Source organism: Hippopotamus amphibius, chromosome 12, assembly GCF_030028045.1.
Source record: "Hippopotamus amphibius kiboko isolate mHipAmp2 chromosome 12, mHipAmp2.hap2, whole genome shotgun sequence".
NCBI lineage: Eukaryota > Metazoa > Chordata > Mammalia > Artiodactyla > Hippopotamidae > Hippopotamus > Hippopotamus amphibius.
The window spans coordinates 98,673,331-98,695,815 of NC_080197.1; the positions used below are offsets into that span (position 1 = coordinate 98,673,331).

Consider the following 22,485-nt stretch of genomic DNA (forward strand, 5'->3'; position numbering starts at 1 on the left):
GGCGGACCCTGGCGGCCTCCCTGGCGGCGGCGGCGGCGGCCGAGCTTCGGGGAGGAGGCGGCTTCCGGGAGGGGGCGCACGCTCCCCTGCCATCGCCCTTTACCTGACCTGAAGCTTCTTCGCTTCTCGCCCCTCAGCCCGGGGAGTGGGAGGCCTCTCTCTCCTGCCCCAAGGGGCTGCCCGTCGCGTGAGGAGCTCCCAGCGCATAGCTCCGAGGGTCCCCGCCTTGCCCATCTCTAACCCCCTGCAGCCCCTAATCGCAAGGAGCCCCGGACCCCTTTCCGCAAGAAGCTCCTTCCTGTCATCCGGTCCCGGGAGTTCCCCGTGTACGCGCGAGCCTCCCTCGCCCCTAACGCCTTGCCCCCGGTCCCCCGCTCACTCCGTGACCCGAGGAGCCCCCCAGCCGCCACCCTGGGGCCCAGCCCTCCTCTCCAACTGCTTCCTCCACGGGCCTCGCCATCGCCCGCGAAGTAGCTTTGCGCTCCCTGAGACCCTCGCCTTCTGGGGCGGGAGACCCTCTCTCCTCGGGTCAGCCGCTGCACCCGGCCCCGCTGCTTCGCGCGGCGCGGAGGCAGAGGTGAGGAGCGGGGCGGCAGGAGGTCACAGGGTGTGTGCGCTTGGGCCCTGCCGGGTTCCCGCGGCGGCGCTCTCGCCGGGTCGCTGCGCCCACCCCTTCTGTAAGTGCGCGGCGGAGAGTGGTTTTGGAAGTCACGGTGGCCGAGTGGTTAAGGCGTTGGACTCGAAATCCAATGGGGTTTCCCCGCACAGGTTCGAATCCTGTTCGTGACGGTCGTTCTTTTTTTTCCCTTTAGGGTGTGTGAAGGGAACCTCTTGTCTTCCACGTGTCTTTCGTGCTCTTCCCTTTCTGTCTCGGAAACAGAAGCCAGAAGGTCTCACCCCTGGATCTAAGGGGCATGGGGGTGGGGGGCGGGAATGAAGATTCCCCAGAGAAGCGTGATGATGCACAACTGTATTGGCTGCTAGGATACAAGGCACTTTCAAAATTCTGTAACTTCAGGTTGGCAAGCAGAGTTTTGGCATACCTTGCTTCATTCTTTTGGGAGGGCATAGCAAAAGATGTGGTTGAAGGAGGGTTAAGTTGTGTTCGGGAATGTGAATGCCTGTTGTGCTGTAATAGTCAACACTGGAGTTCCCAGGTAAAGAGGGCACCTCTGGATTTCATGACCAGACATCACATCTTGTAGGTCTGATTACAGTGAAGACCGGGGAAACAAGGCATTCTCTCCCTGGGATTTCCGTGAGGAGCTGCACCTCGGGTATCACAGCGCAAGTGGGGAGTAGCCTGCTGAAACATCGACACTGCCAATCTAGCTGGAGCCGCAGTGTGGGAAGATAACTCACGTTTTATTGAGTGCTCATTGTGTGCCAGGTACTGTTCTAAATTCTCCATGTTCCAAGTTCCTAGCTAGGGAATTAATCCTTCTCTAACCTCTCAGGCTCCTGTACTCACCTCAGCCGGTTCTTCCTATTCCCAATTTCTCACGCTGGGAATATCTAGGATACTTGTTGAGCAGGTCCTCTTTGTATTTGATTTCTTGCACAACCACATCTCCAAGAAGGTTCCCCAGAGGGCAAGGGGTTCACAGGTGATTCGTAGAGCTGTGTACACATTTACACTTTGGAGTGTCCCACTTCCCTACTATCATTGCTTATGCTGTTTTTCCCTCACCACTGCCTTCCCCCCACCCCCCCACACCGTTATCACTTTCCATCATGCATGTCTTTTTATCTTACAACGTCTTTTTTTATTACGACAGTTAGAACCTAGTAGTCTACCACCACCATCCACTAGGTTGAATGCAAGGCATCTCCTTTGACGTGTTTCTGCAAAAATTAATTAAAATAAAATAAAACCAAGTTATATTTATTCTACCTCCTAAATAGTCTCAACTGTGTCCACTTTTCTCAGAGGTGAGTGCAGGCTGGACCCACCACTTGCTGGAGCCTTCATTTGGAAGGTATGAGGACTGCATGAGTTGATATATGTAAAGCTGCACTAAAGCATCCACACTGTAGCTGCTTTGCGTATTTCATGACCTGGTCCCTTTTTTCTCCCCACTTTTTCATATTCACTGCATTTCATTCGCTGGTATTCTTTTAGTTCCTGGTATAGTATTGGTCTGTGTTCATGCTGTTCTCTGCCTGAAATAATCTTTCTCATTCTCACCTTCTTCTGTTTTCACTTAAATGTTGGTTCTCCTGGGAAGTATTCTCTAACCACCTGTCACCCACCATCCTATTCCCTAATCTTTCCATGTGAAAGCTTTTTTCCCGTATAGAATATACACTCTTAGCACATATAAGCCACTCCAAAAAAATCTTTTTGAGTACATGGATGTTTTTTAACATAGTCATGTGTACATGTTTTAATCTTCACTCAGACTGGACTGTAAGCTTCTTGAGAGTTAGGATTGTGTATTTTATTTGTTTGTACCGCCTCTACTAGGCCTTAGACATAGATGTAATAAAAAATGTCCTGAATGAATGGAACCTAATAGGTTCTGCACTTGACGTCCTGCCAAATCCCCTTTTGCGCATGCTCTCAAATTTAAATATCTGGAGAGCCAGGACCAAAACTGGCCAGCAGAGGGCAACCGACAACTACGTTGTGAAGAGAAGAAGGCCCTATGGTTTACAAAATGGAGGATCTGGATCCAGAATAAGCTAGCTGAGGTTGTTTGGTACTTGAGATACAACTTTTCACTCTCAAATACTTCCCTTGTAACTTTAGGGGTGAGAGGCCAAGACTTTGAAACTTCATGTACAATAGATGATTTCAAATTTTTACTATCCCCACAGCCTACCACAACACGATTCCTTCACCCTTCCATCGCAGCAGATCCTATCTCTCTATCCTTATATTTTCCTTTGTGTTGCATAATCAGGCCCCCTTTCTCACTCTTCTTACTTGTTTACTACATTCTACCCACTGGCATTCTTTAGTTTCTGGTTCAGTATTTGCCCTCGCTCTTCTGCCCTGAAATTACCTTCTGCACCTAGGCTTGCAATCCTACTCATTTCAACCTCCTAAGGAAACTTCTATGAGCATCCTTCCATAACAAGTTAAAATTCTCCTTCTCTACTCGCTCACTCCTTCATTAATTCAGGACAAATTGTCACTTTGACACTTCCAAAATCACATGTTGTTTTCTACACCTTTTTTTTTTTAAATAAAATGTATACCCTCTGGGACTTCCCTGATGATCCAGTGGTTAAGACTCCGAGCTGCCAATGCAGGGGGCCCAGGTTCAATCCCTGGTCAGGGAACTAGAGCCCACATGCCCCAACTGAGCCTGCATGCCGCAACTAAGACCCGCTGCAGCCAAAGAAATTAAAAAATAAATAAAATAAAATGTATACCCCCTGCCTGCAGCTCCATGCTATCTTTAATACCCTGTAGTAGAAAACTTTGCTATGTTTGAAACCACTGATTTCTTATTGGGCTTAGGAGACATTGTACTTTCTTGCTTTTCTCTTAGAACACTGTTTCTCCATCTCATTTATTTTCTCCCTTCTTCTCTGGAGTTCTACCAAAGCTTCATTCTTCTCCCTCCTCCCAAGAGAGAAATCCCAAGCCACCGTTTCAGGCATGGCCTCTCAGCCATACCGTGGTCCTATATCTCCTGCTGCCTGTATGTCTATATAGCTGACCTAATGTTATCTAAAATATAAACAAAACTTTTTCTTTCCCAGAATCACATTCTCAACTTTTTCTATTTGTTAATACTATTCTCTCAATTCCATCTAGTTTCCAACCTTAAGAATTATCCTTTTCTTTCCTGCCATGCCTGTCATTTATCAGTCATTGCTTCCTCCACTACATCATCTTTTTCATGCTTGTGTAACAGTGGCCTTCCAGGTGCCCCAGTTTCACCTCACTTAAATCTCTGAAACACTGCTTTCATCATTTTAATCCCGTCTAGGAATTTCAGTGCCCCATCTGTTCAAACACATGCTTCTATGATCAATATGTCCTGCCTAAATCACCCATTTTTTAAAAATCCTTCTTTCCAGTAAGATACCCCAATCTAATCAGGCTGGGTGTCTCCATGTCACAGCCTAATTCTTTCCTTCTCTCATGAAGTTCCTTCTGTCTCTTCACCTAAAACCAATAACTAGCTAATGCCACCCTATACTGATTTCTTTCAGCTACAAAGTCTTAGGTCTTAATCAAATTTGCTTTTCTGTGACTAAAAAGCTAATGTGGGGAGATTCTAACACACAGGAACTAATCCCCTTCCAAGTTGTTGACTTGTTCCAAATGTTAAAAGAGGCTTGGATCTCTGCAGTTTATCCAGTAAAGCAAATCATTAGAGGACTTGAGCTGAAATGATCTCAACCTATACTTATTTCAGGAATGCTGTCATCGCACAAAACATTTCTGGAACTCCTTAACAGCTAGTTTATGAGTCACATTTAAACGATTCATTACTTCAAAATTACTTAAAAAAAAAAAAAAGCTGACATGCTAGCTACCTTTATCATCCATCTATTTTCCAGATTTTTGTGCCAGATTACTTCTGGAATTCCCTAAGTTCTCATTATTAGCTTTCTTCGTATTCTCTCTAGTGACTGCATTCAGTCCTGGAATTTCTTGATCACCTTTGGGCAGATAACTCCCAAATCCACGTCTTTAACCCTAACTTCTTGCTCTTAAAAGCTGTAGACCCACATTTCCATTTTCTGGCTAAGCCCCTCAACGGGGAAGCACTTCCAACGCATTGTTCCCCAAATTAGCTCATTACTTCACCCCTGAAACCTGCTCATCGTCTTCTCCTCCCTATTCAGGTTAATGATTGTCCTCTCATTCACAGACTAGAAACCTCTGTCTTTATCTGTGACTCACCTTTAGTTACGTGCCCCTTGTTATGTGCAGTGGTTAGGAGCTCAGGCTCTGGAATGACTTTCTGGGTTCAAATCCCAATTCTGATTATCAGCTGTGTGAATTTTGTCCTTTGTCTCAGTTTCCCCACATGGAAAATGGAGATGTCTTTTTGTAGATCTGCTGGGACGACTAGATGTTTAATATTTAGTTCGTGACTCACAGTACATGCTCAACCTGGCTGTTAGCCGCTTTGCTCACTGCCAATATCTGATCCTATTTGGAACTCAGCTCCAGTGATTCCTGAGAAGTCTTCCCTCCTGCATCCCACCAAGGTAGGTAGTTGACCCCTTTCCTCCTGTTGTCCCACTGTACTTAATTCTTATTAACAATATGCTTTTCTGTATTTCCCATTATTTGTTCAAGTGTATGTCACCTAAGCTTCAAAGTCCTTTCAAGGAATATACAATTATTTGTATATCTCAAACACCTAGAACCACGTCTGGCACTTGACAAATGTGCTATAAATGTTGGCTGAGTGAATCTGGTCTGTTACTAAGGCCTGTTGATTTTTCTCCCCTCATGTCTCTGTCATCTTTCCTGGTCTATTTCAAACTCTAATCCTCTTGTGTGAATTACTACAAAGCTAATATTGTCACCAAATTTTCATTGTTTTCCTATTGTCACCAGAATCATGAATTGGAAGTCACTCCTCTTCTCAAAAACTTACCTGTAAAACTAAAGTCCAAATTCCCTGCCATGTATTCAAGGCCTACCAAGAACTGGCCCCAAATTATTTTTAGTTTTATCTTCCATTACTTCCTTCAACAAACTCCATGCTTCAGAGTACACTAGTCTCTTCCTTCACCTCCACTTGTTGTTATTCATGCTATTTTCTCAGCCTAAAACAGAGATTGCAAACTCTGGTGGACCCTATGTTTTTGTTTTGTTTTGTTCTTTTTTTGGCCCACGTTAAAAACAAAATTGAGCCAACATTTAAAAGTTGTGACATCTAACATAAACATTAGGATGTCTAAGTTATTGAAAAAATAACAGGAGCAATGTTGGGCACTTGTTCTTGTAGAGCAGTAACCAGTCAGAGCTGCACTGCCAGCTGCCCCTTCTCTCAGGGCATGTATGTGTCATCTAGCCAGCTTCAAAAACTTCTCTCAACAATACAAGTATACAGTGAAGAGATCAGGCTAATGGCAGGATAACTGGGCCTATGTCCTGATGTTACACAACATAAACAACATCTCTCCTGTGATGTCTTTTATCCCCAGAAGTGGTTAATTTGAATCTCTCTGACTCTAGGGAATTCCCTGGTGGTCCAGTGGTTCGGACTCTGCGCTTTCACTGCCAAGGGCCCAGATTCAGTCCCTGGTTGGTGGGGGAACTAAGATCCCACAAGCCACATGGTGTGGCCAAAAAAAAAAAAAAAAAAAAAAAAAATCTGACTCTAGATCTAATCCTGTTAAGGAAAGCAGGTGTTAGAGGAATAAGTTAAAGGACCCTGTGAAGAAGCAATCAAATCCAAAAGACCACTCTCTAGACAACTGGTCCAATTCTCTTCAACAAATTAGTGTTACCAAAAAAAGGTTATTCCTGGAATCCAGACTAAGAGAGTTAAAACACATAACCTGGTGTAATGGAGTGGTTCCTGGATTGGGTCCAGAATTGGACAAAAACCAGTTCTGAAAGTACTTTTCTTACAATGATTGGGGAACAGTGAATATAGTTTGTATGAAATTAAGGATACATTGTTAACTTTAAGCATTTGTTACTGGGGCAAGGTAGAAAAATGTTTTCAAATGTATATACTAAAGTAACAGACGAACCAACCCTCTCTACTTGCCTGCCCATTCTCCTGGCCTTAAAGGTCTAGAATAGGTTGGCAGATTGTGGGCCACAGTTCTATGGCAGCTACTCAGCTCTGCTGCTGTCATCTAAAAGCAGCCATGGACAGTAGACGTAAGCACAAAGAGGCATGGCTGAGTTCCAATAAAACTTTTTTTTTTTACAAAATCAGGCAGCAGGACGCAAGCTATAGTTTGCCAGCCTCTGCTCTAGAATAAATGCCACATCTCTTGGAAAACTCTTTCCTGGAACCCATCAGAACCAGTGGCTTTATCTTCTCTTTGCTCACATGTTGCTTGTGGTAAGATCCACTTCCCACATGTATGATGTCTTATTATATAGTCGTCCCCATTAGGGAGTAAGTTCCTTGATAGCAGTGCCACTTTGCTACATGAACCAGCACCCCCAGCCCACCCTAGTGAGTTCTTGCAGAATAGACATCCAGCAAATATTGTTTCCAAAAACCAAATCTACCTTAAAAGGAAGATCATTGATGACATTCAAAAGAATGAGCAGCAGGTTCTCAAAGTAACTTTTAAGCTTTTTTTTTTTTTTTTTTAAAAAGCACTACTGGTATCACTAGAGTACATATATATATTGCCACTTGTGCTCTCTGTGATATGTTCTCATCAGACCTTGTATGTAAGAAAGTGTAGTAGATTTGGTGGGCAGAGGAATGTCCTTATGCTTTTTTTGTGTGTGAGGGGGGCACTGAAGTATCTAGAGTGCTATTAGATTTATATTAGGTACACGATAAATGCTCGACAAATTAAAAATATAGTACTGTGGCAAAGGAAGATTTTTTTTTCTCATGATGGGAGAAGGTGGCAGCAAATGCCTACAAGAGGGTTTATCAAGGTTTGACAGCCACAGCAGGTGTGGTTGTTCCAGGTTCCTCTCATGTTTACTTCTAGGAGACACGGGGGGGTGGAGGCTTCCCTGCCTGCGATGGAATCCCTGATTCCAAAGCAAAGGTGCTTGTGGGACACGGGGGGAAAGGTACTTGCGTATCACCTATAGAAAGTGTCCCCAAATCCCAGAGCACATAGGGAAGACATGGATTTGGAGCAAAGGTAAACCCTGAAAAGAACAGAGGTCAGATCACTGGTGAGAGCACTTCAGCTCTACAGGAGACAGGGGGGAAGGATGTAAGAGGGTACACAGGGCAAAGAAGATATGAGGTGCACACTCCTCCCAGACAGACATCCTCCTAAAACAGAGGTTAGTTCTAAGACAAGAGTAGGTTACAAAGCAAGGAAGACGTCAGGGGAATTAAGGTGAGACAAAGCCGAAGCAGAGGAGAACCCTCATGGGGGGAGTGACGTGAATTAAGAATTGAGAGAGTTGAGTAAAAGGTTTATTATCAGTGCAGCCAACACCATGGAACAGCACAAACATAACACAACCAGCTGCCTGCAGAGACCCCAGTGCAAAGGGCGGAGGCTGCTGAGCCTCCTGGCTCCATCCGAGGGTGACGACAGGAGGGCACAGGCCTGGGGAAGGCAGGCAGGGCCAGAGGAGAGTGGAAGAAATGTAGTAACCAGACTAAGTATAGCAGCGTTTTCAAATTCCTGAGCACAACGTCCTGGAGCTAGAACATATGACTGTTCCTCACCCCCTTCAAGCTGTACCCCTCCTGCCCACAGTCCCAGTGGAGCCAGGACCCAACTACCCAGACCTACAGCAAGCTGCCCTGGGAAAAACTCCCCAAAGAGAAGCTGTCACACGGCCATCTCTCTCCAGCCCCACGCCCACCTGCATATCAAGGTAATCACACCCACCATCCCTCCCCTTCTCTCCTCTGCTAGTCACCCCAGGGATTAAGGAGTACTCTGGGCAACCTGAAATGGAGCTGAATTCCTTAGGGGGTATAGGTGAGACAGCACAGCCTGTACTCAGAGACATAATTTCTTTCCCATCTTGCCTGGTGAAGCTTAGAACTCAGCTATATATCTCCAAGGAAACTGGGTGTGAGTGGTGGCGGGGGAGGGTAGAATTTCTTCAAAAGTAATGATCTAAGTTCAGAATTTTACAATGAGACCGTGGATGGGCTGGGAGCAAAGTTCTTCAGAGTGCACAGTCATTGATGCTGAACTGTCACATCCATCACTGGAACAGAGGAAGCTCCTCATCTCAGATGGGTTATGGAGGATTGGGGCAGACTTCAGTTCAGCCAAGGACTCCCTTGGCCCTTCCTATATTAAAGCCAAAGGTTGTGCTGAAAGGGAAAAATATAAAACAGACCACATCCCTTTCCCACCCTATCCAAAAATCCCCACAATAGGAACAGCAAAAAGTCTTAAGTTTTGTTAATTTTTTTTTCTTTTTCCTTTCTTAAAAAAAAAAAAGTAAATAAATTAAATTGCCAACAATGTGGCTAGGCTGGAAAAGTGGGGTAGCCATAATCAGGCCATTCTTAAAAAAAAAGAAAAAAAGTAGGAGGGAGGGAGTGAAACAAACAAACAATGGCCAATGGAAATTATCAAAATAACTAGTTACAATCACAGGGCTGGAGAGGGGTCTACGGAACTATTATGGGCTATGCCACAGAGGCAGTGCCTACCTGGTTTCAGCAAAAGCCAGAGAGCTGCTTCCTGCTGAGCATATTCACCCAATAGGCTAACCCCTCACCCCCAACCCTGTCGTTCCCTAATCATGAGAAAGTATAGGAAAGAAGAGCTCATCTGGAAATTTTCCGCATCCCCACCTGTATACCTGCAGACCTGGTGGGGAGCCCACATCTTTAAGGTGGGCTGAACGGGGTATTGCTTGGCACAGAGGTCCAGTCTTCCCCTAAGAGCCACCAGCGATGGCCTACTGGCCTCATTATTTCTAGGGTTTTGTTCCACCCTTACCATTTCTTCAGGATGTCTGCTCCCCAGAGCCACCCTCTAAATGCTGTGTAGAGTCAACAGGCCTGCCTGCTCTGGATTCCCTGGTTCTGGAGGAGGGGAACAGTTAGAGATTCCTCACTCCATCCTGATCCTCCAGAGAAGATGAGTTATCTTTGTGCTTTCTGAAAATATCTGGAACCAGGGACCCTAGGCAGGAAAACAGAAATAGAGGTGGGGACTTTCCCAACCAGATGGAAAACTTACAGACATCTCAGGGGAAGAAATTAGGCAAAAGGAGGGAATCTGGGTTTCCCACCTGAAAGGCTGAGCAGAGTGCCCTGGGGCCCCCCTTCAGTGGCAGAAGAGCAGGGAAATGTGTGGCTCTGGTGTAAGCCACAGTATTCAGGAAAATGGGGAGGACTTAGGGCCCCACTGCTGGAGTGGAAGGATTTTCTGATTTTCATCTCTTCCAGACAGCCCGTTGAGATCTCCTATATCTCCTCCACGCCATGTGCGAATATCATGACAAGCCCTGGCTCCTGCACCATGTCATCACCCATGTGCTGGTTCTCACAGGCCATCACGACAACAGCCTGCTTGCCGGGGATGCGCTTAGCCACGTAGTTCTCATAGTAACGCCGGTTCATCTGTCGTGTCTCTAGTGTGGCCAGACCCTGGGGCCAGCTACGCTCGTGGGCGTTTTCGATCAGCTCGTTGACAATAGACGCAGGACAGCCACTCTCCACCAGGGAGCGCTTGATTACAGCCTGGAGGACAGCATCTGGAGTGGAGATCATCCCTCCCCAGCGGGTCACCCGTGCCGGCTGCAGAGAGTTCACCCACCTGTGTGGAGGGAGTTGCAGGTCGTCAGTCCAGCTCATCCCCTTTCTCTGCACTGGCTTTTCTCCTAACAGGAACGACTGGCTGCTCTGCACTCGGCCTAACTCGATTCCTCCTTCTTTCCTTCCATCACTGGCTCAGAAACTCAAGATCTTTCCCTAGTTGGTTCCATCCAAGTGTCGTCACATGTTACTCACCAGATTAAACTCCACAAGTGTAGGGTTCCTGTTATTTTTCTTAAAAATCCCAATACTTAGCACATGGTGCCTGGCATGTAGTAAGTGCTCAACAAATGTGTGCTGAATGAAGCAATTATTCTATATTGAGTCCCACACAGCACTATCTGCACTACATAGATTCACTCACAGTGTAGTCTATGAATATGTAGAACTCCAGACCTGAAAGGGATCTTAGACTTTACTTGTTTACTTCCCTTGTTTTTGCTGCATTTTAGATCATTTTCCTGGATTTGCACTCTCTTCTTCTCTGAATTGTAAGCTCCCTGAAGACAGGGATGATATCTTCTATTTCTTTTTGGTCTTCCTAGCCCTCCCACAGCCTTTCATACAGGGCTTTGTACATGAGGGTACCCACCTAACTCTTGGGTAAGCTTTCCCTTCCATCCACCCAAAAGAATAAGAGCGCCTCTCCTGGGGTGACGGTTATCCCCTGCTCCCCGGCCCTGCTCATCCCAGCACCTGAGAAGCAGTGGCCCCAGCCCAGCCCTCTTCTTACCCTCCCCCTCTGCTCCTTCCCTGACTTCCCTGTTCTTCCCCACTCAAGGCCTGGTGCCAGGATGTGGAGTCAGCCGTGGACGTGGCCCCACGTCCTGAGTGACACTCACTCTAGGATCTCGTTGTACTCAATTGTCTCCTCCAGGTTCTGGAGGTTGGGGTTGACACTTCGAATAGCACGCATGTATGCCTTGAGCAGCTGGATGTCTCGCTTCTGTTGGAGGGAAGGGGAACAAGGGATAATGGTTAAGACAGACAATAGATGAAAGATAAGTGAGAATGAGGGAAATCCAGAGATCTGAGGAAAAACCAGACTGGAAGCTTCATGAAGACCAGGGTACGACTGTATCATTCCCAGCTGTATCCCCAGTGCTTACCAAAGTGCCTTCAAGGGAAGGCATTTGATAAATGTTAAGTAAATGATGCCATTGATGGGATGAAGGGAAGCAAGAAGAGCTCCAGTCTGATTCACTGCTACGCACAGGCAGAGCATCCCACTGACCAGACTCTCAAGCACAGGCACAGACCTGCGGCTCACACCCATGCCCGTCACCCACAGGCACGCGGTTATCTGCACATGAAAGAGGTGTTCTGCCCTGTGTTCTCTGGGGCCCTACCTGCTCCGCCAGCTGGTGTTTGTGTTCCGCTGAGGTCTTTTCCAGCTCTGCAATTCGTGTCTGCTGCTGCTGTACCACTGAGCGCAGGTGCTTAATGCAGTTGTGGTTTGGCAGTTCATCTTTGGGCATCTCCAGGCTGCCACCCAGGGTGGGAAAAGAACAGGACAGGAGCATCACTGGGACATGTGAGCAAAGGCAGATAACTGCTGAGAGGGCTTCTTCCTGCCCGAAGTTACTCACATTCACTCATCTCTAACATTCAGGCCCCCTCTTGTTTATTGCCTTCACTTCCTTCTCCCCAGCTCCCCTTCGTCCCTTTGCTATCTACTTCCTCTGGGCCTCTTCTCCTCACTAAGACAGTGTTGTATCTCCCAGTGGCTCTCCTTTCCTCCTACAGATTCTGCCTGTGCACTCATTCCTTCTGAGAAGCCCTAGATTCACAGCCCTAGCTATCAGTATTTAATCAAATATTGCACATCCCAAAGAAAGAAAAAATAGGACAAGAGGGAACATGAGAAGCCTGGAAATTAGAGCAGTCAATCTGACAAAGAGAAAGCAGTACTGGACAAAAGGGGGGAAATAAAGTAAATCGGTCTTTAGTGGTGTCACACAGATTGCTGAACGGCTGTCTCCCTTCTTTTATTAAAGCAAGAGCAAAAAGATCGCAGCTCGGAAAGCAGCATGACAGTGAGCTGTTGGAGCAGGGAGCCAGGGAGGCCAAGAACACTCCCTGCCTACGTGCACAGGAGACCTTCTCAGCTGGTGAGCAGGGGATCCCGAGACGGGTGTGAACGGGAAGGCCTTCTCTGTGAGGGCAGAAGGAGGGCCGGAGTCTTACCCGCAGCCCTGCTCACAGGTCACGGGCCGCTTTGGGTTGTGCTCGCAGTCGCTGAGGTGAGACATGAGGTTGTCAAGCCGGACAACAGCACTGCAGCCAAACACAGCGTTGTCGCAGGCAATCTGCAGCTTCGACAACATGTTCCGCATGATCCGAGGCACTGGGCGCAGGTGGGCGACAGTCACAACGCTCCGGTCCACCGGACACGTCTGCTGCTGGGAGAACCACTGGGTGATGCAGGCGTTGCAGAAAGCATGCTCGCAGTGAGGCGCCTGGAAGGGACAGCAGGGCAAAAGGGACACAAGAGAATCAGCAGGAGCTAAGAGCCTGGGCACGATAACTCCGCAAAGCCTATCAAGCCTCTGAGCAGCTTCTAGGACCAGAGGTCCCTGGGGTGACAGCAACGCACAGATCTACTGTGGGCAAGGCATTGTGGGGGACAGGCTTCAGATATGTTTCCTGTGCTCCAGATTCCAAGTGGGCTGTGACATCAGACAGACAAGTAAAAAGTTACCTAACAGTAACAGATATAAGTAATATTCAGGACAATAAGAGGGAAGAAGGTAGTCAATTATTAATTGCCAACTGGATTACATATACAACAACAGCCAAAGAAATCCAGAGGGTGAGACCCTTCCAGTCTAGCTCAAGCAGGGCAGATGTTTATGGACACGACAGAGTTTAATATGAGTCTTGAGGGTTAAGGGGGGAGGGGGGCAGAGATTTACTGGCAAAAGTTCAATTTTTTTTTTGTTTTGGCCTTGCTTGTGGGATCTCAGTTCCCCAACCAGAGATTGAACCTGGGTCACAGCAGTGAAAGTGCTGAATCCTTAACCACTAGACCACCAGTGAACTCCCCCAAGTTCTTATTTTATGAAGCCCAACCTGAGGCGTCGCCCTGAGTCCCAGTGACCAGGCCTACCCTCCACAACAGGACTGGATTTTTGTAGAATCACACTCTTTTCAGTTTCATAAAGATATTTCAGTCTGCTTCCTTGATAATGCAAAGTGAGAGGAGTCTCTGGCCTCTTTGGAGGCAGTATCTGGCCTGCAGCATGGGACAAACACAGCAGGCACCCACTAGACGATGATGAATGGGTGAGTGACTCACGTGCTTGTGACGTCCCAAACATCTGGCTACGTGCTTAAGATAAAAAAAGATAAACAGTTTCTGCCCTCAAGATGCTCACAGACACCAAAGACTAACACAGAAAGGCTTCATAAGGAAAGAAGTCATTCTCAATATCATTAATCCAACTGTCAGTACATTGTTATTCTTCACTTAAGGACATAATATTTGATTCTTTTCAAAATCACACAGACCCTTTCTCCAAAAAGATTTCTACATGTGTCCATTTTTGCCCATCTGTACTGCCACTAACCCAGTTCAAACGATCATCTCTCATCTGTGTTATTAAGTATGTCTTCTAACTGGTCTTCCTACTTCTACCTTGCCCCTTTATAATCCATCCTACATTCAGCAGCTGGAGTGGCTGTTTAAAAATGCAGACTAGATCATATTTCTCGCCTGCTTAAAATTTTACAGTGGTTTCCCATTACACTTAAAATAAATCCAAACTCCTGCTCAGGACTTCTAACATTCTATTTGATCTGGCCCCGCGCCTCTGGCCTCTCCTTACCTCACACCGTGCTCCCAGCACTGACTTCAGGCCATTGTGGCTTTCTCTCTGTTCCCTGTCCACACCTTGCTCACTCCTGTCTCTTGTTTCTGACGTTCCCCTTTGCCAGAATGGTCCCTTATCATTCAGATCTCAGCTCAACTGAACCTTTTGTGAGCTTCCTATCTAAACCTGCCACCCCTGCAGAACTATACAGAAAGGTAGGCAAATATACATTTACATTCATCCTTGCTTGTATCTGCCCACATACACATTGGGAGGATACCAAATAAAGTAATAAAAATGGTTATCTATGGGGGGGATTAGGTGGCCTGGGACAAAGATGGACCTAAGACTTTTCACCGTATATCTTTTTATACTGTTTTGATTTCTGAACCATATGAATTTATTATGTATTCAAAAAATAAATAAATATGATGTAGGGAAATCAGCATCCCTAGCAGAGGCTTTCTAGACCCTTGGAAATGTACCTGATAACCTGGCCTGTTCCTCAGAAGGTAAAGTCTGAGCTGTGGAGGGAGGTTCTGCCTTAGTCACCAACTGCCACTGACTTCTCTGCATGTGACTCACCTCAAATGACAATGCCAGAAAACAGACAAGGCCCTGACACACCCCATGACCTCCTGACACCACCCGGAGAGCCTTGTTCCACATCCAGCCAATCTGCTGCTAATGGCAGGAGACTGCAAAGGCCTAGGCAGGGGATAGGTCCAGGGCTAGCTGCCACTGGAAGGCAGCCTGATTTTCATTCAACTCAGGCATCTGTGCTCCTTTGGGTAGTTGAAAACTGGAGAGTAAGAATAAACTCCAAGAATCAAGGGGAGCCCCAGGGAGTTGTATTAGCAGTGAGTGGGGGAAGGGCCATGAGACCTCACTGACTGGTCCTGGTTTAGAAAACAGGATTACCTCCAGCTAGCCAGGAGTGGCAAAGGATTAATTGGTATTTGCAGAGTATAGGCAGTAAGGACCATGTAGAATGGTGTTCCATGAATACAACTGTAAAGAATTCATCTCACTCATTATACTTGCTTGGTAATCATGAGCTTCTCCTCATACCTGCCCCAGGAAGATACAATTATCTCTGGTCTGGCAAAGCTGGTAGAGAGATGACCTAATGAAGGTGGCAGCCTTCGTATCAAAATGCAGAGTACATGACTGCATCAAAAACTTTTTTCTTTTTCCAAGAAATCCCAGGAAGAAACGAGGTCAGTTCACACAGTTCCCCACTTCCTATCTGTGACACAGTAGGCAGGCCTGTGGGGAGACTGGCTGGTTACCTGAAACACCACATCATGAAAATGCAGAGATAACTTATTCAGAGAGTCCGGAAGTTCCGTCACGGGTAGGAAGATGAAACCTAACTAGAGCCCCTGAAGAGGAAGAGAAGCCACCAAGCTACTGTCAAGAGGACAGAAACAAACAGCTGACCATCCTACAGCACAAGTCTCACAGCAACCTCCGAAGAAAATCTGAACCGCTGCACTTCTGCGGTGTCCACCTCTAGACAGATTCTGCAAGGCCCTCGTGCCCTGTACCCGGCTGCTCCTTTGCACCGAACGCCTATTCTGCGTGTGTCAGGGGTGTGAGCAGTGGGGGAGGGGGGCCCAAACAGTGAGCTCCCCACTGGCCCATTTCCTAGGAAGGCCTTCTACGAGCTCCACTGCCATCTACTGCAGCACCAGAACTGCCTCAGGCCGACTCACCTGGACTGGCTCCTCCAAGACTCCACTGCAAATGGGACAGATGAGGTCTTCGTCAACATCCCCCTGGAAACGGGTTACATCATACCCCATGTCTCATCACTGAAACCCAGGTCCTGGAGGGAACAGCAGAGGGAAAAGAGGCCTGTTCAGAAGATTACGGGTATGTGCCAACTTGATCTCATTGCCAAGATGCATTCATTCATCCAATAAATATTTATTGAGAGCTTACTATGTGCCAGTCATGTGTGGGGGGAGAGGGAAGCTGACTCAAGAAAATTCTCTTTTTAAAATTAATTCATTTATTTTTGGCTGCATCTGGTCTTTGTTGCTGCACACAGGCTTTCTCTTAATAGGTTTTTTTTTTTGGCTGCGCCACGTGACGTGTGACATCCTTAGTTCCCCAACCAGGGATTGAACCCGGGCCCCCTGCCAGTGGAAGTGCGGAGTCCTAACCACTGGACCACCAGGGAATTCCCACACAGGCTTTCTCTAGTTGCAGCAAGTGGGGGCTACTACTGTTCGTTGCGGTGAGTGGGCTTCTCATTGTGGTGGCTTCTCTTGTTGCGGAGCATGGGGTCTAGGTGCATGGGCTTCAGTAGTTGTGGCACATAGGCTCAGCAGTTGTGGCTCATGGGCTCTAGAGCGCAGGCTCAGTAGTTGTGGCGCATGGGCTTGGTTGCTCTGCGGCATGTGGGATCTTCCCGGAGCAGGGCTCGAACCCGTGTCCCCTGCACTGGCAGACAGATTCTTAACCACGACGCCACCAGGGAAGTCCCAAGAAATTTAATTCTAATGGGAGATCATTTTATATAAATAAAATATGAAGTGATAAGTGCTTTTTGGGTAAGTACAGGGCGTTATGAGAGCAAGACATGTGGATACCTAACCCAGGCTGAAAGGAGAGGGAGACTGAGATGTTTTCTAGGACATCAGTGGGACAAGCAAGCAGTTAGCTAGGTTGTGCTTGGGGGCGGGAAGAGCCAGGGCAGGATGGGACATTAGGGTTTTAGGCACATGAAATAGCACATTTAAAGGCCCAGAAGTAAGAGCGGATATGATGAGTTCCGGGAACTGTAAGTGGTTCGGAAAATGGCTGATCTGAAGGATGCAAGAGAGGGAGTGTCAAAATACAAGGCTGGAAAGGTAAGTTAAGGGCCAGGCCATGAGAAGTCTTATGTAAGGAGTTTGGACTTTATCCTGAAGGCTATGGGGAGCTACTGAAAAACTTAAAAGGAATGATGTGATAAAAGTTCTCTTTTAGAATCACTCTGGAAACAGCGGTGAGATTAGAAACAGGAAGAACATCTAGGCAGGAGAGAAGTGATGAGAGTCTGAATTTAGGTGGTGGCTGTGGGAGGGAATTTCAGAAGAACAAAAACTCAAAGAGCAGTGAAGCTGCCATGCCCCTTCTCTGGGCTCCTAAAGGTCAAACCCAATTAAGACATCACTGAATAATAATTGAAACTCCCCTGTGGACATCCAACCAGTGAGCTAACTGGAGCAAGAATGGGTATCTGATACAAGGGCAGACAATCTACAGACCAGCCATCAGCTGTGATGTCCTGAAAAAGATGAGTCAATTGTGTAGTTCTCAGGAATTTAGAATCAGGCTGTTCAATTTAAGAGGGAGGGGAATGGATGATTTCCATGGATGTCCAGTGGTTAGGACTTAGCGCTTTCACTGCAGTGGCCCGGGTTTGATCCTTGGTCAGGGAACTAAGATCCCTCAAGCTGCATGGCATAGCAAAAAATACATACATACATATATACATAAAATTTAAAAATAAATAAAAGGGCAGGGAATGGGATGGATGCAGAGAGGTCTTGATAAGTCAAGCAAGCTAAAGTACAGCACTCAATTGAGTCAAGACTCACTGGATTTACATCCCCAGTTCTACTACTCATTAGCTGTATGACCTTGGACAGGCTACGTACACTTCCTAAGCCTGAATGGCTTTTTAAATAGATAAAATGGGTATAAGGAATAACAGAAGTGACTCTCACAGAGTTGCCCTCAAAGAAACAATGCATATGAAACATTCGGCACAGTGCTTGCTGGCACATACTAGGAACTCGATACACAAGAGTAACCATTATTTATGTATACCTTTTTTTTTTTTTTTTGGCCAAGCCACATGGCATCTTAGTTCCCTGACCAGAAATCCAACCTGTGGCCCCTGCAGTGGAAGCACAGAGCCCTAACCACTGGACAGCCATGGAATTCCTTATTTATGTACACATCTAATTTCTACTACTTGATTAAAAATTCCTTAAGAGTAGGAACTCACATGCTACATCCAATGTAGCACAAAGCACAGTTCTTTACAAAACAGTAAAACGTGTGGTGTGATTAAATGTTGCTTTAACTGGGAGCTCCCCAGCAAACAGGGTATTGTGGACATGTATTTTGCCTACCTAGCATCCCATTTTCTGTAAACAGCATCGCAGTTTTCCTTTAGGAATCAGACCCTGGTTCCTAGTGGACAAGTGACCCAACCTACGACAATGAGAGAGATGCCTAGGACTTCTACTGGAGCTCTCAAGGGGTTTGCAAAGCTGGTAGGATGTACAACTCAGAGTGGTCACAGATCATCTCTGCCATTAATGAGGAGAGCCTCCTTATAAAATGACGCCGTAATTGGGAACTCCCTGGTGGTCCAGTGGTTAGGGCTCTGCGCTTCCACTGCAGGGGGCGCGGGTTCAATCCCCGGCTGGGGAACTAAAATCTTGCATGTCACGCAGCACAGTAAAAAGAAAAAAGAAAAAAAAAAAAGATGCCATAATGAAAAAAGTAGGAGCTGAGAAATCAATTTCAGATGAAATCATTTGAGGGCCTGGATTCAGCCATGCCTGAAGCCACAATCACTTTCTGAACATAAGTTACATGAGCCAGTAAATTCCCTATTATGTTTAGGCTGGTTGGAGCTGGGTTTTTGTCTCTTCAAACTGACAAAAATCCTGATTAATATAGTAGGCTAATGGAGACAAGAAATCACAAGGCTCACTTTGGAACCACTTATATTTCTTTACCCATTTATTACAGGAACAATGATCCAATGACACTGCTACAATTACACTGTCCTCCATCGCCACCGTTTCTCTGTGTTCTTATTCTTCCATCTCTAGGGCCTAAGTTCAGGGACTTGGGCTTACTAACAATCCCTCTGAAATTGTCACTCTAAATCACTTTGGTCTGGCTATCTTCCTCTAAATGGGGATATCCATATGTCTCTCCTCAGACCTTTGACCTCCTGTTCCTATGCCAACATTCCCTTGAATAACCCACCAACACTAATGGATCAGGGTGAGTACATGAAGGGGGATATTAAGGACATCATAAAGTGAAACGTATCTCCTTGTCGCAACTCACTGAACTGAACAATGTGGATGGTAGTAAGAAAGCTAAGAATAGTGCAGTGTTACTGTCCTATGGACCTCCACCATCACTGAGAGCTGCAGCACGTACCACGACATTGTTCACTCTAGGAATTCTATTCCCTTTCTCTCTCATCCACATGGCTCCAGGAGAAGCTGCCTCACTAGTACTGTGAGACCTTACCCTGGGCAGCTGACTGGGCCAAGGGTGAGCATGCAACCCAAGCAGGGCCAACGGATCCTACGTCTGAGGATTTGAGCTTGACACCAGGAAAGATGAGTTGGTCCTTCTCTGCCTGTCATGTGGACTGAGGAAGACAAAGCTACAGAGGGAAAGAAAAGACTGAAATAGACACAGTGAGAAAGGCCTGGATGAGAGCTGGAAAGTCCTGAGGCTTCAGAGTGACTGGTTGGTTCCCAAGACCCAGCTGCCTTCCTATCTTTGGCTTCTGTGAGACAACCTGTGTATCCTCTTTCTCCTTAAATTACTTTGAGTCGGGCTTCCACATCTTTCTTTTTTTCTTAATATTTATTTATTTGGCTGTGCCAGGTCTTAGCTGTGGCACACGGGATCTTTGTTGCCGCATGCAGGATATGTAGTTGCAGCATGCGGGATCTAGTTCCCTGGCCAAGGATCGAACCCCACCCCCCTGCATTGGGAGTGTGGAGTCTTAACTGCTGGACCGCCAGGGAAGTCCTCTGGGCTTCTGTATCTTACAACCAAAAGAATCCTGGCCCAAACAACAGTAAAGAGACAGCAGACAGCATTAGAAGTTTGGAGAGGGATGGTTTAAATTAAGAGCAATGAAGGCCCCAGGACACTACACTAGGGTTAGAATTAACCTGAAAGCTATAGGAGTACCTGAAGGATTTTTTTTTGACATAAATTTACAGGGTTTAATTTTTTATTTTCACAATGTCAGACTTACAAAGATCCCATATATTCTTCATCCAGACTCCTTAAATGTTAACATTTGATGTTTATTTTATAATTGGTATATGTATACATAGAGAGATGGATAAAAGTTTTCTGAACTGCTTAAGAATAAACTATAGACTTGATGCTTTTAATCCTAAATAACTTTACTGTGTACTGTAGTTCCTAAAAAGAACATTATTTTATATACTCATAGTAAAATTATGAAAATCAGGAAATTAACAGATATAATACTATTTACAAACCTTTCTTCCAATTTTGCCAATTGTCCCAATAATCTCCTTTAGCAAAAGAACATTCAAGATTATGTTGAATTATGTTATGCACTGAGTTGTCAAGCTTCCTTAATCCTTTAATCGAAAAAGTTACTAAATCTTTTTTGTCTTTCATAAATTTGACATTTTTAAGAGTACACACCAGTTATATGAGAATGTCTCTCAATTTGGATTTGTCTGATGTTTCCTCATGATTAAATTCAGGTTTCCTTTTGGGCAAAAATACCACAGAAGTGGCACTGTGTTCTCAGTGCATTATATCAGGAGTACATAACGTTGATTCGTACCATTTCTAGTGATACTAAGTTTGACCCTTTGGTTAAGTGCTGTCTGTCAGGTTTCTCTACTGTAGGAGTTATTACTTTTTCCTTTGTAATCAGTAAGAATGTTGTGGGGGAGATTCTTTAAGTGTGTGTACACTTGAAGGATTTTTAAGAAACTGACATGATTCGCTTCCTATTTTGGACTGGCAGATTCTGGCAGCTATGTAGAAAATACAGGGGGTAGGGAAGATTAGAGAAGTGTATTGCAAAAGTTCAGATTAAAAAAAGTATAAAGGTTCAAACCAAGGCATCTAAGAAAAGGAATCAGGAGGGACCTCCCTGGTGGCGCAGTGGATAAGATCTTGTGGTCCCTGGAAAACAAAACAAAACAAAACAAAACAAAACAAAACAAAACAAAACAGATCTTGTGGTCCCAATGTAGGCGGCCCGAGTTCGATCCCTGATCAGGGAACTGGACCCCACGTGCATGACACAACTAAGAGTTCGCATGCCACAACTAAGGAGGCTGCATGCCACAGCTAAGACCCGGCACAACCAAATAAATAAATATTTAAAAAAGAAAAAGAAAAAAAAAAAGAAAAAGAAAAAAGAGACAGAAGGAATCAAGCAGCCCAGTGGTTGGGACTCTGTGCTTCTACTGCAGGGGGCCTGGGTTCAATCTCTGGTCGAGGAACTAGGGTCCTACAAGCCGAGCAGCATGGCCAAAAATAATAATAATAAAAAAATAAATAAATAAAATTTTAAAAAGGAACTATATTGGTTCAGGAAGTAATAAAAAGATGACTCTGGGCTTCCTAGGTGGCACAGTGGTTAAGAATCCGCCTGCCAATGCAGAGGTCATGGGTTCGATCCCAGCTCCAGGAAGATCCCACATGCCGCGGAGCAACTAAGCCCATGTGCCAAAAAAAAAAAAAAAAAAGATGACTCTTGTGTTTCTGCCGAAGATTGCTAGTGGTGAATTCTTATTTACCAAAATGAGAATTTAAAAAAGAAAAAAAGATCAGGATGGGGTAAAAAGGTAATGATCGTAGTTTTAGATATGTAGAGTTTGAGAGTCCAAGTGGAAATCCTGAAGGTAGTAGCTGATGGGTTTTGAGATGCCACAGAGGGAAAGTATACAGAATGAAAACAGAAAATGAAGGTTGGACTGAAGACTGTAGAACCCTGGAGAGCACTGATTCTTTGTTTTAATTTTTTAGTTTTTCTTTTTTCGTAAGTAATGCATATGACTATATTCTCATTTTAAAAGAATAAAGCCTCTCTTCCCACCTTCCTCTCCCCATCCATTGCTTAGTGAACATTCATTCTTTCAATTGCCCTCATTTGCTATACATAGATTCTCTTTTTGGCTGCGCAGCAGGCTACATGGGATTTTAGTTCCCCAGGGATCGAACCCATGCCCCCTGCACTGGAAACAGAGTCTTAACCACTGGACCTTCAGTGAAGTACCACAGATTCATGTATGAGTAAGATAGATAAGGTCTTTGCTCTCATTTAGTTTATATTCTAGTGGTAGGAATTTCTAATTCACCAGTCTAAGCCTGATTACAATGTATTCTGCCATTCCCCTCAGGACTGAAGTTTGCCTGATTGCCAGTTTTTCCCCTGAAACAAATCATGTTGCAATTAACATCCCTGTAACAAGATTTTTTGGAGCACAAGAACAAATCTCTCTCCAAGGGCAGACATCAAGAGGTGGAACTGCTGG

At 45.6% G+C, this 22,485-nt stretch overlaps 1 protein-coding gene, 2 long non-coding RNA genes and 1 other non-coding gene across 7 annotated transcripts; 3 read left to right on the forward strand and 1 right to left on the reverse strand.

Annotated features, from left to right (window-relative positions):
* Positions 1-28: 28 nt before the first annotated feature.
* LOC130833763 (uncharacterized) lies at positions 29-2,661 on the forward strand. The gene is made up of 4 exons (XR_009048545.1): positions 29-577; positions 813-1,018; positions 1,206-1,390; positions 1,931-2,661. It is a non-coding gene; the product is annotated as an uncharacterized LOC130833763 (long non-coding RNA).
* TRNAS-CGA (transfer RNA serine (anticodon CGA)) lies at positions 708-789 on the forward strand. The gene has a single exon. It is a non-coding gene; the product is annotated as a tRNA-Ser (tRNA).
* Positions 2,662-4,911: 2,250 nt separating the features above from the next.
* LOC130833762 (uncharacterized) lies at positions 4,912-15,913 on the forward strand. 4 transcript variants are annotated; one of them, XR_009048542.1, is made up of 5 exons: positions 4,912-5,178; positions 8,347-8,467; positions 10,008-11,812; positions 12,374-12,487; positions 15,389-15,913. It is a non-coding gene; the product is annotated as an uncharacterized LOC130833762 (long non-coding RNA). The 4 variants fall into 4 exon arrangements; XR_009048543.1 differs by lacking the exon at positions 4,912-5,178 and having other exon boundaries at positions 7,330-8,467; positions 10,008-10,397; positions 11,668-11,812; XR_009048541.1 differs by lacking the exon at positions 4,912-5,178 and having other exon boundaries at positions 7,330-8,467.
* Positions 9,024-16,021, reverse strand: RNF41 (ring finger protein 41). Its single transcript, XM_057703734.1, has 5 exons — positions 15,907-16,021; positions 12,564-12,835; positions 11,726-11,861; positions 11,219-11,322; positions 9,024-10,377 (listed from the first exon to the last, which is right to left on the reverse strand). Exons 1-5 carry the CDS (start codon positions 15,994-15,996, stop codon positions 10,026-10,028), a joined length of 954 nt encoding a protein of 317 aa, XP_057559717.1. The 5' UTR covers positions 15,997-16,021; the 3' UTR covers positions 9,024-10,025.
* Positions 16,022-22,485: the final 6,464 nt, after the last annotated feature.

Bases quoted from the DNA above. Each gene is read 5' to 3' on its own strand.
- RNF41 (XM_057703734.1), bottom strand. From the start codon at position 15,996: ATGGGGTATGATGTAACCCGTTTCCAGGGGGATGTTGACGAAGACCTC. The intron at 11,862-12,563 runs GTAAGACTCCGG...CCTGGGTGGCAG, and splicing joins ACCTGTGAGCAGGGCTGCGG to CCTGGAGATGCCCAAAGATG. The intron at 11,323-11,725 runs GTAGGGCCCCAG...TCCCTCCAACAG, and splicing joins AACACCAGCTGGCGGAGCAG to AAGCGAGACATCCAGCTGCT.